General features: G+C 54.6%; 1 protein-coding gene across 3 annotated transcripts in view; it reads left to right on the plus strand.

The window, feature by feature from the left end:
* Positions 1–978: 978 nt before the first annotated feature.
* GPR161 (G protein-coupled receptor 161) overlaps positions 979–17,646 on the plus strand; it is a 32,779-nt gene continuing 16,111 nt past the window's right edge. The window contains exons 1-3 of one of the 3 annotated variants that reach the window (XM_081121213.1): positions 979–1,087; positions 13,010–13,427; positions 16,590–17,314. In XM_081121213.1, coding sequence (XP_080977339.1) covers positions 13,054–13,427; positions 16,590–17,314 — 1,099 coding nt within the window. In that variant the 5' untranslated portion in view covers positions 979–1,087; positions 13,010–13,053. Of the gene's footprint in view, positions 1,088–1,164; positions 1,455–13,009; positions 13,428–16,589; positions 17,315–17,646 lie in introns of those variants that run through there. The other 2 variants (XM_081121215.1, XM_081121214.1) reach the window with 2 other exon arrangements.

Here is a 17,646-nt window from a genome sequence, read left to right on the forward strand (position 1 = left end):
GCCGTCCGTTCACCTTCTCGCCCCATTACCCCCCGTGTCCCTGAAGACAAGCTGGGCGTTCGGCAGGCGCCAGACGGGCAATTACTGCTCTAAACGCTGCCCCAGCGGCCCGGTAATAACAAGAACGCGGGTCCCGCAGCGCCGGCCCGCAGCCGGGGAATCTCCGCGGCGCTTCGCGAAGCGGAGGGACTTCTGGGGACCGGGCACCCCGCTCCGGGCGGCGTCGGTTTTCGCTGTTTGGTGAACTTACTTCCTACCGGTTCCCCCCGCCCCGTTCCCGTCTTCCTTCCTCCCTCTCTCCCGTCCTTTCCAAGCAGTTTCACTGTTTGCTCCCACTTTTCGTCCCCGGGCACGCCGGCTGCACAGCGCGGGAGGGGACCCACGGGGAGGCTCGCTCCCCCGGCACCCCCAGCGCCCGGCGGCGGGCTTCGTGCGGGGCGCCCCGGCCCGCGCTCGGGGGGGCAGAGCGGCCGGCGGAGGTCTGTCCGTACCCACGGGCCGGGTCCCCCCAGGCTGGCTTCGCGGCCCGGGTACCCCCGGGCGGGGACGGTGCCCGGCGCCCGGCGCCCGGCGCCCGGCGCCCGGCGCCCGGAGACGCTCACGCCGGCCGGGCGGATGGGCGGCCCGAGGGGCAGAGGGCGCGCGAGCCCCGGGGGAGCCCGAAAGCGTCGGCGTGATGCGGCGCAGCGGAGGGGGGCGGCCGGCGGAGGGGCGCCCGGGGAGGCCCGGGGAGGGACCGCGGGGTCCGCGGGAGCCGAGCGGGCGACGAGAGGGGCCGGGCCAGACAAAGCCGCGGCCGAGGCGGGCCGTGGGAAGCAATGGAAAGGGGCGGCGGGGAGGCGGGCGCGCAGGAAGGGGCGTGGGGACCCGGAGGGGCCGCGCCGGGCGGGGCGCGGGGCGGGGGCTCGGGCGGCGCGAGGTTCCCGGCCTGCGCCCGGCGGCCCGCGTGCGGGCGGGGGCGGGAGGAGCGAGCGGGCTGGGGGCTGAAACCCGAAACCTCGGGTCCGCGCGGCCGGAGGAAGGAAGCGCGGCGGCCGGGCGGGCGGCGGCCGGTGGGGCCCTGCGCTGCCGCGGCGGCGACCCCTCGGTGAGCGGGCGGGGCGCGGGCGCGGGCGGGGGCGGGGTCCCCTCCCCCACGCCTCCCCGCCCCTCGGAGGTCGGGGCTGCCCCCTTGGCCGCACCCGCCTGGCTTCGGGAGCCCGCGCCCTTTGTGGGAGATCTTGGGGGCACGCCCTCCCCGGCGCCCGGGGCTTCCGAGCGGCCCAGCTCGCAGCCTCGCCCTGGTTCTCCCGCGCCGCCGAAGCCCCCGGGACCGCGGGGAGGGGGACGGCGGGGTGCGCGGGGACCCGCTGGGTGGGGTCGTGCGCCCGCCGGCCGAGGGGCCTCAGGCCCTGCCTCGGGACAGGTGAGTGGCCAGAGCAGCCCCGGCCCTGGGCTGGACGCGTGAGGACCAGGTGAGCAGCATCCTCCCCGCGGGGCGCAGGGCGCTGCGGCTCCTGGCGGGCGGGGGGCGCGCCCAGGTGTCGCCGAGCTACCTGGCGCCGCGGGGAGGCGCCTGTGCCCCTCCGGTCCGCGGGAGGGGGACCCGGTTAGCGCTGGGGCTCGGCCAGCCTTCGGCGCCTCCAGGGTCCGAGCCTGACAAAGGCCCGCGGCTGGGCGTGTCCGCGGATGACCGCGGTGGCCGGTGCACTTCTGAGAGGTCTGGCTCCGCGGCCGCGCGGCCGGCACTGGCAGCGCTGTGGGTCGCGCCTCCGAGGCTGTTTTTGGGCTGTGTTGTACCTTTGACCAGTTTTTGGGAAGTGCTGTCCAGAGCAGGTCATTTGAAGTCGGGAGGTGGGGTGGTTTTGGAGGGAAAGGACCTCAGCCCCTGGATGTGTCCCGTGGGCAGCCTGGGGAGGACCGGCCGCCTCCCCTGGGACCGGCACCCGGACGACCCTCGGGGGAGCCTAGGGTGCCCCTGGAATCACCTCGCTGCGGCCGAGCCCGGCGGCGGGGGGGGGGCCCTTCCCGGGGACCAGCCGGAGGGGCGGGGCCTCAGCTCAAACCCCAGGGGCTCTTCCCAGTCTCCGGAACTGGGATTCATGCCGCCCGTTTGGGCACTTCCTCCAGAGCACCCCTCTTTTCCTGTGCTAGGCTGCGCCCATCTTATTTTATATTTCTAAGATGCTTCCAGGCACTTCCGGGCGCTCTTCTGTTTTATTCGCCTGACAGCCCTGTCAAGCACTATAACCCAGTTTATGGGTGAGGACTCTTGAGACTGGACAGGTGAAGTTCTCTGTCCAGCAAAGTGGGAGCCGGTGGAACTCAGGCCTTTTGATGTGGCTCCATCACAGGTGGGGCCCTGAACTCAGGACTTGTCTCTGACCTGCTGCTCCACCCCCCAGGCAGGGAGATTGGGGACCCCTCATAAAGAGGCCTGCTGGGCAGTTTAGAAACAAAATCCAAGGCCTCAGGTACTCAGGTCCTCCTCTTTTGTTGCAGCCCTGGGCAGTGGGAGTCTGAGAGACGGAGGGCTCTGTGGTCAGAGGGGCTGAGCTCTTTGTTTGGGTTTGTGGAAGGCAGAAATGGGCTGAACTGAAACTGACCTAAATGTCAGCCAAAGGAGGTTCAGTTCTGTGTAGTATAAACTCTGTGCTGGCTGAGGCCAGTCAGGAGGCCTGCCTGGAGGAGGAGGGCGGGCAGGAGGGCTGGGTGGGGGCTGTGTGTAGTGGGCGTGCCGTCGGTAAAGAGACAGCTGCAGGTGCGACCAGGGTCCAGCACAGTGTTTCCTGATCCGAATTGGTGTGTGTGGGGGAGCTGGACATTTTTATGGGGAAAAAGCTCCACGTTTTTAAAGTTGGCAACTAATTCAAAACATTTTTCAAAATGTGCAGGCTGGTTGCGGCCTGCAGACTGCCAGCTTGCACCCTCTGCATTAGCCCTTAGGAAGCACTTGCTGTCATTCTGAGATGCAATCAAACATGCCTGGAGGGGAGAAGCGGTATCTTCTTGATGTTTTTCTTTGAGAACAACAACAGAAAACCATCAACAAAACTGGAGGTAGCTATTAGGGCAACCTGGAATTTGGAGGGAGGACTGACTTGATGACTTAATTGCACCGCCAAGTTTTTCCCCCAGTTTTTCATTGAATTGTTTGTGATTTCGTCAATTCGTGAGCCTATTACTAAATTCTGGAGTTTAATCCTTTCCTTCTTAGCAAGTCAGATATCTTGCCTTTTGTGTCTTCTCCATCTTTGTTTATTGTACCTTTGCGCAAGAGTATTTCATTTTTAGGTGGTTAAATCTATAATGATTTTTGTGTGTGTGGCTTCAAGTTTTCTTGCTTAGGAAATCCTCTCCGTCTCAATAGTAAATTTTCCTAAATTTTCTCTTCTCCATTTTGTCTTTGCTACTTTTTATTTTAAAATGTTTTAAATTACTGTTCTTGTTACTTTTCTTCAGTTTCTCTCCTCTGTGGCACCAGGGAGGCCAAGCTTGACCTGGTCAGTGAGACCCTTAGCCAGTGCAGCATCTGTCATTCCTTTCATTTTCATAGTGACCTTTTCACCAAGGCTTTTTTTGTTTGTTTTGCATCCTTTCTTCAATTTAATGTTTAAAGAAATGGCAGAAATGTTACATGTTACATAAATAACTAAAATGAGGAAAGAAGCATCTACCTGAGTAACAAAGGAAATCCACAGAAAGAACCTTCTGATAACAGAAGAATTATCAGGCCAGGTGGGGGTGCAATACAAAGAAAATTCTCATCTAATTCAGTTTCGGGCTGATTCATCAAGTCTTAAGGATGAGCTCTCCTGCAGGTGGGAGAAGAGGCAGAAAGGACATCTGGACGATGGAAGCATTGTCATGTGCAAAGTCATGGCCTTGGAGAACAGCATGAGTGTTTGGAGAACCGTGAGTGATCCGGGATAGCTGAAGCGGAGGGTACTGCAAGTGAATACATCCTTCGGTGCCAGAGAATGACATGGAACGATCAGGCTCGCATAGAGGACTGGCAGCCTGGCAGCAGATTGGAGTGGGGGTGAGATCAAAGACAAGATGAGGTAGAAACGTCTGGTAGTCATCGGAGGGAGATGGTGATGCTCTGAGCGGGGGCAATGGCAGTGAGGATACAGTTTTGAGTGAGAAGTTGGTGATGCACTCAATGTCTGTGATAGGAATGGAACCAACCAACACTGGCTGCTTTACATACATTTCTTGAGAAAGTCAGTATGGAAATCCAAGGCTCAGATACGTTCATTTGTCTACCCAGAAAGAGTCAGTCCAGGCCTTACTTGGTCAGGATTACCTGGCAAGAGTAATCTAGTGCATCCAGATTTCTGACTTGAGTGACTGAGTGGGTGGTGGTGTTTTTTCTAGGATAGAGAAGAACATGAAGAATAGCCTGTTGGGGTGGCAGGGCAGAGAGGATGGATTCCATTCTGCACATGTTATATCCCAGGTGCCTGGGTGTGACATATGGCAGAAGATTTCCACCAGGTGGGTGGCAGTGAATCTGGAGCTCCAAAGAGTTGTCTAGGCTATAGATGGAGATTTTGGAATCATTGTTTAAGTGGGTTCAGAGAGGGAGCTTAAAGAGAGATGAGTTATTAAATACAACTTTTTATTTTTATTTACAGTTTACACTTAATATTATTTTGTATTTGTTTTGGGTGTACAGCATAGTGCTTAGACAATCATGCACTTTACAAAGTAGAAATAGGATTCTTTTTTTTTTTTTTTTTTTTGCAAGGGGTACAAAATCCATTTGAAATTGACTTAAACAAAAAGGAAAGTTATTGGCTCATGCCACTGAAGAGCTCACAGATGTATTTGGCTTCAGGCAGGGGTCCAGGTTTAAATCATTTCATCAGGTCTCCTTCTCTTACCTCCTCTGGCTCAGGCTGTCCCCTTGTGATGGCTCAGGGAAACTGCCTTTCTCCCAGCTATCCCGTTACGTCTCATAAACTGATTGGGTGGAAGGAGATGTGATATAATTGACAAGGCATAAGTCGTGTGTCACATCCACAAAGGCACATGAACTCCGACTATATAAAAGGTGACTCTCCAGAGAAAACTTGGGCAGCTAACAGAGCAAGGGGAATGGATGTGGAGGAGGCAGGTGGTTAATTTCCTGTGTAGATGAGAAAGGAGGGAGTGCCCCAGAAGGCGTCTTGGGAAACAGTAACACTTACAGGGCAGGATAATTACATGTAAGTGGGGCTGGTAAGGAATGAAGGAGGGAGAAGCAGGAAAGTCAGGGGAGCCAAGGGGAGAGGGAGTCTCAGGCAGAAGTGGAAGCCGTCGAAGGCGTCTGATGCTGCAGAGCGCAAGGAAGGGCCGCTGGATGTTGCTCAGATTGGCAACCTTGCCCAAAGCAGAGATCGTCTTTTATTGCACACTTGACTGAGACTGTCTTCTAGAGGGGGCATATTCCTACCTACCGTGTGCGTTCCCACCCAGCCCTGGGGATGGCCAAGTAAGGGCAGCGATGTAGCGATGCAATCAGGAAATTTGGGCTTTGTCAGTAATTGGGTGCATGACTATAAGTAACTCACCTCCCCTCTTGGGCTTCAGTTTCATCTGTAAAATAACACAACTAGTATGAGTTACTTCTCAAGTTCTCTCTTCAGTCTCAAATGTTGGAGAGTAATGAATCTGATCACTCCACACACTTAAAAAAAATCTTTTCTCTATTGACTATCAGATCAAAGTAGATACTAATGAATGGGGGGATATAAAATATTTATTTTCTCCCACATACAGAGTGCTGTTGGGAGATCAAAGGGTAAACAGGAAGAATTTCTAAGCCATCTGGAGGGGGAAGCATCCTCACCTAAAATAAAAACCTGTGCTAGGACGTGCACGTCTGAAAGGATAATGGAATAGAGAAGGAAAGTTAGCTGGCAGGTGGCGGTCAGGGTCATCAGGGGCGGAAGGCTCCAGAAGCGTCTTCAGAATTTTGCTTCTAAGGTGAACCTTGAACTAGATGTTAGTCACGTAAGTGGCAATAGGGAGGTTAAGAGACTTGGGCATGGCTGACGCTGGTGATTGCCAGGCTTTCCCTGCTGCATGAATCTACCTGCCCTGTTGGTATCACTTCAACTGGAGAAAATGCTTAATTACAACAAGGAAAAAAAGAGCAGCAAGGAAGCTATTATAATAATCCAGAGGACACATAATGTATCCTGGACCAGAGTGGCAGTAGCAAAGGTAGCGAGACATAGTTGAATTCTTGGGACATTTCAACAGGAGAACCAGGAGCTCGGCTGATGGACCAGGTAGGGGATGTGAGAGAAAGTGAGGAGTCAGGAAGCTCCAGCGTTGAGGGTCTGAGCGACGGAAAGGATGGGGTGGCATAACATGAGATGAAGAAGAGCATGCAAAGAGCAGTTTGGGAGGCGAAAGATTGGAAGTCTGGTTTGGACGTGGTGGGCTTGTGCGCCAGTGCCATCTGAGTGCAGTGCTGAGCAGCGGGCCAGCCCGGAGCCCCCGGAGTGGCGCTGGCTTCCGCCGCCGGAGCAGGGGCTCCTCACCGCACCCTCAGCTCAGCTGCCTGGTGAATCACCGCAGGGGCTCTGGCAGCAGCGGCAGGTAGACTTGGAAGAGCTTGGGGCAGCTCTGACCTGGTCTGACCCGGCTCCGCCTTCGGGATTTGCTGGGATCCCAGATCCAGGCAGGGTGGCCACAGGCCAGTGTCTGATGCTTTGATGAGCCTGCTCTGGAAAAGCTGGCGTTTCCACTCTTCTCCCACCCAGGGCAATAACCAGGTCCAGGCGGGGGTGACCAGTGCCTGGAAGTTATTTCTATAGTAAGGCCTTGCTCCACCTTCAGTGGCTGAAGCCTCCCCGTGAAGCTGTGGTCAAACTGCTGCTCTTTTCTCTTTTTCCTGAAGCTTCCACTTGGGGCGCAGGACTCTGCCCTGCGTGACTTGTCTTCACCATGACTTCAGCTGGTTGTTTGTGGATTTTCTGGGAGGCTCACAGGGACCCTCCCCTGTCCGTGTTGACTAGGAAACGGGAGGGCGATGAAGACAGCTTTCAATGTTGCTGGCGGAGGCCTGGGAGAGAGGCCAGTTGCCCTTTGAAGAAATGCAGCTGACAGCCCGTGGCTCAGAGTCCAACTTGGCTTAGGACTGGGTGTTCCTCTCAGTCTCCAACATGCGCAAGAAACACTTCAGCAGAGGCGTTTGGTGAACAGAAAGTTGAGTTCTGGTTCAGCACGTGATCCGGGGAGGGTGCAGCCCATCAGGAGCTACACTCTGGCTCAGCCGTGGACCAGTCCCTTGTGAGGAACGATTGTGCTACAGCAGGGTTACTCCAGGTGCTTTCTGCCATTCACCTCTGTCAGTGGGTGAGAAGCCGTGAATATCGCTCCTGCCTTCATCTCATGACCCTCCGAACCCTGTGGGGGAGAGAAGAGAAAGAGCAGGTACCCTGTGCCCGGCTGGCGTGCTCAGTGGTTGAGCATTGACCTAGGATCCAAGAGGTCACGGTTTGATTCCTGGTCGGGGCACATGCCCGGGCTGCGGGCTCAATCCCCAGCAGGGGCCGTGCAGGAGGCAGCCAATCAGTGACTCATCATTGATGTTTCTCTCTCTCTCCCTCCCTTCCTTTCTCTGAAATCAATAAAGATATATTTTAAAAAAAAAAAAAAGAATGTTTAAAAAAGAAAGAGCAGGCACCCTGGGACTTCCTACCAACTTTGTGAAGCAGGTCCTTCCAAGCAGAAATAGTTTCCCCGTTCGCAGGTGCAGAAGCTGATGCCCAGAGAGGTTAAGTAATGTGTCAAGGTCCAGAGCCTGTAAGTGGTGGAAGCAGGATTTGAACCCAGGCTCTTCAGTTCCTGAGTTTGTGCTCTCCCTGAATGTAGAGAGGAGTAATTCCTGCCTCTCAACGTTACGCACAAGGTCAAATGAGATGATGTCTATAAAGCTACGTTGCGTGTTGCACAGTGCTTTGCAAATGCTGATAATTATTAGTTGTTAATAATTAGGCAGCACTGTGGAAATGAGTATGATTCTCAGGCGTGTGGGGAGAGGAATGGGTCAAGGACCGAGCCTTGGGGACTGCCTGTGCTGAGGAGCAGGAGCTTGTCTTGGGAAGAGCGGCAGAATCTGGAGAAGCGCCCGGCCTCCAGACCTCCAGCCCCTGCATAGGACAAGGGCAGCCAGGTGCTCACACTGATACTGTACGTGCGGAGGGGACCATAGCCGGTGTCTCCCAGTGGCAGACCAAGAGCTCGGACTCCAAGGCCACTGGGCTCTGACTCTCTCTTTCCTTTGGTGCATAGAGCTCAGCTCAGCTCTTCGTTAGTAGTGAGAGGTTTTGAACCAGGACCTTCCCGGTTGTGGTGCTTTGTGGGGACTAGAGCAAAGCACTGTGCATTGTCGCAGACCCTGGTTGGCTGGCGGGCCATCCGTCTTTGGATCAGCTTTCACGGGAGTGCCAGGGTAGGATGGAGGGGGGCAGCGAGGGAGGCCTCGGGGTCCTGTGATCTCTCTCTGGCTCTGAGCGAGCCGGTGGCCTGGCTTGTGGCTGGGGGAGGGCTGGAGGTTTGCTCTTTCTCTGTTACTTTAGCGCAAAACAAGGTGGTTATTAGAACCTCCTTCCTGACACCGCCACCCTCCCACGTGGGCTGGTGATGGCGGTGTGTCAGGGGCTTTGAGGCGCTGAGATGAAGAGCCCAGAGAGTGTGACCAAAATGGCATCACGGTGGCCTCCCCTGGGCTTGTTGGAAGTGGTGCTGAGGAATAGTTTCCTCCCTGAAGGGCTGTTTATTCAACAGCTTATGTCCTCCCTGTTGGCCTTTGAGCTGGTTCTTCACAGCCCAGGTCCTGTGGCTCCTGGGTCTCTACCCTTAACCACCAGGCCTGTGACTCTGATGCGTGCGGGCGAGAGCGCTGTGAGCGGGACAGGAGGGAGTCCACTCTCAGTCGAGGAGAATCAGAGTTCTAGGTCAGAATGGGAGGTGAGCCGCAAAGTACCCAACTGACTAAGAAAGAGAACCCGCCCTTTGCCGTAGCCACTCTGCCCGTGCACACCAAGGCATTTCTGGAATTATTTCTTGGGAATCGCCATGCAAGCCAAGTTATGAAACAGTGGATACCGTCGCAGCGTTCCATAGTGCTGCCTTGTTTTTTGAACCCAGAATGATATTAATCTCTCATTGAGTGACAGGCTTGGCTTTGGATGACTTGAGGCTGTTACCAGTCCTTTGCTCCAGTAGACAGTTCATTGTCTCTGGGATGGTCAGGAAGACCGAAGGCAGTGCCAAAGGAGGAGTGACCATGGTACCGTGAGCCGGGCGGTAATGACACGTTCGGCCTTCCCTCCGGGTGGGACGCCGTTCTGATCCATGCATTAAACCTCGATCATGTTCCAGTCGTGTTTTCCAAGTGGAGCTCGGGAGCGATTTGTCTGGTCAGGGCAGGTGGGTGAGTGCGGGAGCGGAACCCGTGTCTGGCAGCGGAACTGGCCAGGAGGGCGGGAGTGTGAGTCACGCTGGAACCTGCTTCCTCGATGGGCCCTGGCTTGCCAGGCCCTGGGTGCGCTGGCTGCCTGCCTGGACACCTTCACGGGCTGGGGCATTCCAGACCCCTCTCCTGTTCTCTAAAAGTACACCCCGAGGGATTTGCTGAGGCTTGTGCCCTCCCCGCTCCAGGCTCCTGGCAGAGGCTGGGTGTGGATTTCCCTGGGTGGGCAAGTCTTTGTCCCACATCCCCCTGCCTTCTGGGAAGACCTCAAGGACTGCGGCCAGCCTGGGATGTGATTTCAGTCACTAGTGTGCTGCTAATACGGCCACTGGAGAGTAGCCAGGTCAAGGAGCACTTCATTCCTTTTTAAAAATAAAGTTTTGCACCCTATTTTTATTTTTAGTGGTTACCTTTATAAGGTTAACAGTCATGTTTGACTTAACAATGACAAAGTTTTGAAGGCTAGTCATTCAACAACTAATAATTCTTGAGTTACCTACTGTGTGCCAGGCACTTGTCCAGGTGCTGGGGAAATAGTCATAACCAAGGTTTCTGCCCCAAGACTAGCTTAGGATATTTTCACTCCAGTCACACTTTTAAGGGCTTCCATTTTGCTTAGTGTTTTAATTTCATCTTTTTTTCAAAGCTCCCATCTATTTATTGTTCCACCTATTCATGCATTTATTGGTTGATTCTTGTATGTTCCCTGACCGGGGATCGAACTTGCAACCTTAGCATATTGGGCTGATGTTCTAACCAACTGAGTTACCCAGACAGGGCTCTCAAAATCTGTTTCCTTAGCCACTGTGTTATCACGTGCTCAGTTAAGAGTAACTAAGGCTTATGTAGGATTTTGTTTTAAGACACCAATTAATAATTTACATATAAGAGTTAACAAAATCTAGAACTCACCAAATAAAGAGAAAACCCAGCCCGGCCAGGCATGGCTCAGCGGTTGAGCGTCAGCCTAGGATCCAGGTGATCGGGGTTTGATTCCCGGTCAGGGCACATGCCCAGGTTGTGGGCTTGATCAATGACTCTCTCATCATTGATGTTTCTATCTCTCTCTCCCTCTCCTTTCCTCTCTCTGAAATCAATAAAGGTATATTTAAAAAAAGAAAAAAAGAGAAAACCCAAAATGACCTTCCAAAGACACAGACATACGAGGCTTATCTATAAATGTAGTCATGGCACAAAGCTGGAGTAATAACACATTGCATCATGGAATCAAAATTCAGAATATTTTAGCAGCCTGGACACACGGGCCAAAATCACAAAATAAAATTTAGTAGAAATAATATTTTGTATTTAGGCTTAGAAACATTAATTTCATAGGTTCAATTTTGGGGGTGCCTACCTTCACAGAAATTCACGTGTGTGTAAACTTTGTGTTTTAGTTGATCTCACACTTACATAAGCTCATTAAGCCCAACAGGATGGTACACCTGCTGAAAGAGAACCCGTCCTTCAAGGGAGACTAGCAGACTATCCTGATCAGGGGGGAAATGGCCCTTTGTCCTTGACACTTGCCAACCACATCCAGAATGGTGTATGCAGTTTTGGGGACCACAAGTTGAGAGCATCACAGACATCCATGAGCAAGTCCAAAGCAAGGAGTCTGAGTTAGGGAACAGTCTGGAAGGCATCCCAGGAACTGGGAGATTTTATCAGGAGGAGGGAAAGCAAGTAACTTGTGAAGTATTTCGAGGCTGTTAGATGGAGAAGAGATTAGAATTATTTGGCCCTGCTCAAGCGAGCAGGCCCAGGGCCCATGGTCATGACCCAGAGCAGCCAGGCTCCCTCTGAAGGGAAACTTAAATTAGGACTGCTGGTGAGGCAAAGGGCTGCCCCCTAAATCTACCAGCTAGCTCCCTGTGGCCAAAGGTGTTTGGATTGTGGTGTTGGGTCAAGGGGTAAGGTGTTGGATAGTGTTGGATAGAAGTGTCAGGTCAGGGGTAAGGTGTTTGGATAGAAGTGTCAGGTCAGGGGGTAAGGTGTTGGATAGAGGTGCCAGGTCAGGAGTAGAGTGTTGGATAGTGTTGGATAGAAGTGTCAGGTCAGGGGGTAAGGTGGTGGATAGAGGTGTCAGGTCAGGGGGTAAGGTGTTGGATAGTGTTGGATAGAGGTGTTGGATCAGGGATAAGGCATTTGGATAGAGGTGTCGGGTCAGCGGGGTAAGGTGTTGGATAGAGGTGCCGGGTCAGGGGGTAAGGTGTTGAATAGAGGTGTCAGGTCAGGGGTAAGGTGTTGGATAGAGGTCTCAGATCAGGGGTAAGGTGTTTGGACAGAGGTGTTAGGTCAGCAGGGTAAGGTGTTGGATAGAGGTGTCGGGTCAGGGTAAGGTGTTGGAGAGTGTTGGATAGAGGTGTTGGGTCAGGGTAAGGTGTTGGATAGAGGTGTTGGGTCAGAGGGTAAGGTGTTAGATAGAGATGTTGGGTCAGGGGGCAAGGTATTGGATAGAGGTGTCAGGTCAGGGGGTAAGGTGTTGGATAGAGGTGTTGGATCAGGGGTAAGGTGTTAGAGATGTTGGGTCCGGGGTTAAAGGTGTTGGATAGAGATGTCCGGTCAGGGGTAAGGTGTTAGAGGTGTTGGGTCAGGGGTTAAGGTGTTGGATAGAGGTGCCGGGTCAGGGGAAGGGGCCGCAGGTGTGCGAGGCAGTTAGGTACCGGTTCTTGTCTGGCTCATGCAAAGCAATCTCTCCTTTCTTTCTTGTGTCTTCTGTTTGTGGGGAAACAGAGCAGGTGGGGAAAGTGAGCTGTGGGATTCTTTGGCTGATTAAAGCAGGCAAAGATTTTGGAGAAACAGTCATCGGCAGCATTTTATGCTAATGTGTCGATGTTGAGTTTTAGCCCAAGATCCTGAGCCAGTTTCCTGAGAGCAGGAACTGCACCTCACAGAGAATGGGGTCTGTGGGCCCAGACCTCCAACTGGTTTTCCACCTCCCGCTGGAGTCCTTGTCTCCGTATGAATCATACTTGCTTACAGCCTGCTCAGGGACCTCAGAATAGCCCCCACGGTAATCTTACTGTCAAACATCAGTGTGCACAGGAATCAGCGGGGATGGGGTCATCATGCAGATGCTGGTTCTGTAAGTCAGAGGTGGACCTGAGCTGCTGCTGCCGGTTTGGGGACCACCTGGAGTTGCTCGGGTCTGAAAGCAGCAGCCCGCAGTGTGCCCCCCGTAAACCACGTGTGACAGAATCACCTCTCCAGCCTGCTTGTTTCACCTGCAGACTCCTAGGCTGCACCTCTGATCTCGGGCCACAATCTAGCAGGTGACCCTTTGAGCTGACACTCCAGGTGATTCTTTGACACATTCAAGGTTTGAACTGCTGGCCTTGGCGGGATAGATAGGTCATTTAGAACTGAGGGATGCCTCTTTCCAGGGGACACAATGAGTCACATGCAGGGCTGGCTATAGAAAACAGGCCGTGTATGTAGAGCTTGGTAGGGGAGCCCAGCGGAGTCCTGGGTGAGCTGGGGGCCTCAGGCCTCCGCAGCTCTCCTGCAGAGGTCAGATGACCTGAGTCGATGACTCTTGCCCTGTCCTTCCAGTCGCCCAGCATGCTGCGCCCACCGCACGCCCAGGTGCACTGACCATGAGCCTCAACTCCTCCCTGGGCCACTGGAAGGAGCTGAGCAACCTCACTGAGGAGGCGGCTGGTGAAGGGGGTGTCATCGTCACCGAGTTCATCGCCATTGTGATCATCACCATTTTTGTCTGCCTGGGCAACCTGGTCATCGTGGTCACCTTGTACAAGAAGTCCTACCTCCTCACCCTCAGCAACAAGTTCGTCTTCAGCCTGACCCTGTCCAACTTCCTGCTGTCCGTGCTGGTGCTGCCCTTCGTGGTGACAAGCTCTGCTCGGCGGGAATGGGTCTTCGGGGTGGTCTGGTGCAACTTCTCCGCCCTCCTGTACCTGCTCATCAGCTCGGCCAGCATGCTCACCCTCGGGGTCATTGCCATCGACCGGTAAGCTTGCCACACATCAGAGAACTGGAGAATTCAGGAGACGGACAGAGGGACCCTAGTGGTCACCTGCTCCTGGGATTGCCACGCTGCCTGAGATCCGGGGAGGGTGTCGGGCTCCTCGGGGAGAGGATTGGAAGGCAAAGCTCTGCCTTTGCTCTGTCCCTTCAACCAGACGACCTCAGATTTCATCTCATCTCTCTCACATGTTTTATTTATTACTTATTATATATATTTTGCCACCACACTCTGTTTAGTGCTATTGAGCACAGCCTGGAGCCTTTTCCAACAGTCCATCCTTGCTCCTGCCCCTCCCCAGGCCAAGAGAGAGGCTGCATCCTGGGGAGGGGCTGGCAGTGGGCATCTGAGCCCAATGCCCATGTGTATATAATGTATAATATTTGTATATATTTATAGATAATTCTCTCTGCAGGTTTATTTTTTAAAAGAGGTCCCATGGCTTTAAGAAAATGTTCTTAAAGGCCGCTGATTCTTAGTGTGCAGATGAAAAGCAGAAGCTGTGGAAGGTGACCTGTCAGAGGAGGGACTAGACCTGCTGTCCGCTGTCTGTTGCTTTGGCCTGGGCCAGAGCTGGGCTCAGGGCAGGGACCCAAAGAGGAAACACTGTCCCCTGTCCACAGTACAGGGACCTCAACAATCAGCTTGGTCCATGATGGAAGGGGAGCAGCAGAGGGAAAATGGCCCAGGAAGTGAAGTCGGGCACCTGGGAGAGATGGTGTATGCTTTCAACAGTCTGGGTTGTCCCTTCTTGTGGTCTAGCTGACTCAGTAAGAAGTGGCCCTGCTGATGTCCCTTGGCTGCATCCGACAGGCGCCTTCAGATGCCTGCATCGTGCTGAGTGGGCTCTGCACACCTTGAGGCTTTGATGGCATTCCCACCCCTGACATTCAGCTTGGTGATTTGCAATTTGCTGATGGTCACCTCATTCATCCCAGGCTAGGGGGACTTCCTGAGGGCAGGGAGGGTAGACTCAGGCAGTGCAGTCAGGGAAACAGAGGGAATGGCCAGCAGTGTTGTCAGTGGCTGACACAAGTCCCCAGGTTCCCTTGGGACCTTCAGGGTTTTAGCTGATGAGTGGTCACTGGATTGTCTATTCAGGGCACAGGCCAGAGTCCTGTCGGCTCTGGGCTCCGCCCTGGGGAGGATGCGGAGTGAGGGAAGCAGCCAGTCGTCCCACACTGGGGTGGATGGACTCCAGCTCTCAACATAGTTCTCTAATCAGAGGAAGAGCTGGAACCGTGGGCCGGTTGGTGACGGTGAGGAAAACCACTGTGCAGCGTAGGTTACCGCATTCACCCTGGAGTGGCTGCAGGTTTATTCTTATTTGTAGCGGAGCCCTCCTATTAAAATCAGGGTCATGATTAAGGTTGTGGATCTCATGGCAGGAGAGCTAAGCATTGGAGCCCATATGTGCATGACAGCTTTTCAGTTTCACGTGACATCAGGAAAGCCTCTTTGGGAACCAAGGGTCATGCTTGGGCTTGTGTCTAAAAGTGAGTTGCTGGAGAACAGACGGAGACCTTCAGAAGACAGCTGAGGGTACAGGAAGCAAAGGAACCCCTTGGTTTCGCCTGTGTCCACCTGGGGGAAGAGGGAGTTGCTCTTTTCTCTCTTTTCCTTTGAACCTGCAACTAGGCCTAAATGAAGCTTAAATTTAAAACATGAAGTTTCAAATCTACAAAATCCATTTTTTGTGGCAGATGTGCAAATGTTGATAGAGGTGCAGATTTGTGCGTTTCAATGTATATAATTTTACTCCCCAAGTCCCCCTAAAACAAATGTAACGCCTGGCATGTGTGGATGTGCATGGGCAGTGCTCTGGCCCATCTGTGGGGGCTCCCTCTGGCCGGGCATGCCCACGGGACTGGGACGCAGCTGGGAGAAATCACTGCCACATCCCCTGGACTTGCTCCTGCCCAGAACCCTAGTCAGCGAGTGATATAAACACCAGTTGTCACAATAAAGCAGAAGCCTAGCCATAAAATAATAACACTAATGGGGTCTTGAGAAGGCTGTGTGCAGAGGACAGCTTATTAATCGCAATTGCTTTTACAATTGTCAGACGAGGCTGGTCTGAGGAGCCAAGGGACAGCTGACAGTCCCCATGCTGGGCCTCCCACGCTGAGCTGTCCTGCCACCCTGAGGTTCTGAGGCCACGGGGCCCGCACATATTTTAAAGGGGCAGAGAAAAGTAGAAACTAGCCTTGGCTCATTTTGAAAGTGAAGGAAACTTTCCCAGAAGTGCCCGCAGCAAACGCCCCGCACATTTCATTTGCCAGGATGATGTCATGTGGGTCAGTATCTCAGCCAGTCCCCTGGCCAGGCGACCACCAAAACAGCCTGACTCGTTCTCCAGGACTCAGACAGGCCTGGTGTGCCGTGGTCATGGCACTTGTACAGGAGCACGAACTAGAGGGGGTTTTGTCCTTGAGAAGGAAGGGGAGCAGTTGGTGGCCAGAGACCAGGCTGTGCCCCTCACTGCCATTGGAAGGGTGGTGCATGCAGGCCCGCCCCTCGCTGGTGCACTGTCCTCGGTGCAGATCTGTGGCAGAGGTTTTGTGGTTCCATTTCACAGATGGAGAAACAGAAGCTCAGAGAGGTTGAAGCAGCTACCCCGGGCCACACAGCCAGCAGACGGCAGAGCCACCGTCTGAGCCCAGATGCCCCAGCTCCGGAGGCTCGCTTCTCTCTCACTGCTGCTCAGCCTTAGCAAGATGCAAATGAGATCTCAGCGTAACACACGAATGGCTGTACCCCAGGTTGTGTGCAGCGATTCTGTGACCCACCGCAGTCCTGGGCACAGGAAACGCTTTTTCCTGGCCAGATCTGAGATGGGCAGCCTCAGGCTGACCTCTGAGCTGTGTCCCAGGGGTGATTCAGGAAGGTCCTGGTGGAGGCGGTAGCTCACAGGTGATATGTGGGGCTTGTAGCCACAGTCATTGCTAACGTCCTGCCTGCACCAGGCAGCGTCAGTGTGGCCACCCGTCTGCTGCACTCGTGCCCTCACGGGAAGCCCTCTTCTAACCCGCATTTCCCTCGGATCGACTGTCCGCGTGGGGAGGGTGCTCACCTAGGAAAGCAGTGGGTGCCCATCCTGGTGTTTTCTCTGTTGTGATTCCTCTCTCCCTCCCCATCCTTTTGCAGCTACTATGCTGTGCTGTACCCCATGGTGTACCCCATGAAGATCACGGGGAACCGAGCTGTGATGGCTCTTGTCTACATCTGGCTTCACTCCCTGGTCGGCTGCCTGCCTCCTCTCTTTGGTTGGTCGTCGGTGGAGTTTGACGAGTTCAAGTGGATGTGCGTGGCCGCGTGGCACCGGGAGCCTGGCTACACGGCCTTCTGGCAGATCTGGTGCGCCCTGCTCCCCTTTCTGGTCATGCTTGTGTGCTATGGCTTCATCTTCCGCGTGGCCAGGGTCAAGGCGCGCAAGGTGCACTGCGGCACCGTGGTCACGGGGGAGGACGACGCCCAGAGGCCTGGGAGGAAGAACTCCAGCACCTCCACCTCCTCCTCGGGCAGCCGGAGGAATGCCTTCCAGGGAGTCGTCTACTCGGCCAACCAGTGCAAAGCCCTCACCACCATCCTGGTGGTCATCGGTGCCTTCATGGTCACCTGGGGCCCCTACATGGTGGTCATCACCTCCGAGGCCCTCTGGGGGAAGGACTACGTCTCCCCGCGCCTGGAGACCTGGGCCACGTGGCTCAGCTTTACCAGCGCCGTCTGCCACCCCCTCATCTACGGACTGTGGAACAAGACGGTGCGCAGGGAGCTGCTGGGCATGTGCTTCGGGGACCGCTACTACCGGGAGCCGTTCGTCCAGCGGCAGAGGACATCCCGGCTCTTCAGCATTTCCAACAGGATCACAGGTAACGTGGGGACTTGGCCGGAAAGGGGTGCTCACCCCCAGCCAGGGGTAGCCCGTGGTCCTCTCTGCCGCGCTGGCTTGGGGAGGTCTCACATTGATTGTGGCCTCCAGGCTCAAAGTACAGGTTTGCTTTGGGGAAGGAACATCCCAGAGGGTGCACTGGGATTCCCCGCCGCTTTCCTGAGCTGAGAAGCCCAAGGCAGGGGACAACAGAGTTCAGAAACCTGTTTTCTGTGACCCCAGCCGTGGCCCATTGGCCTCGAGAGTACCGTTCCTCCTGTCCAGACAGAAAAGAACCCAGGCATCGGACCCGCTGCCTCCTCTTGGCCCGTC

Source organism: Miniopterus schreibersii (assembly GCF_964146895.1).
Source record: "Miniopterus schreibersii genome assembly, chromosome: 19".
Classification (NCBI taxonomy): domain Eukaryota; kingdom Metazoa; phylum Chordata; class Mammalia; order Chiroptera; family Miniopteridae; genus Miniopterus; species Miniopterus schreibersii.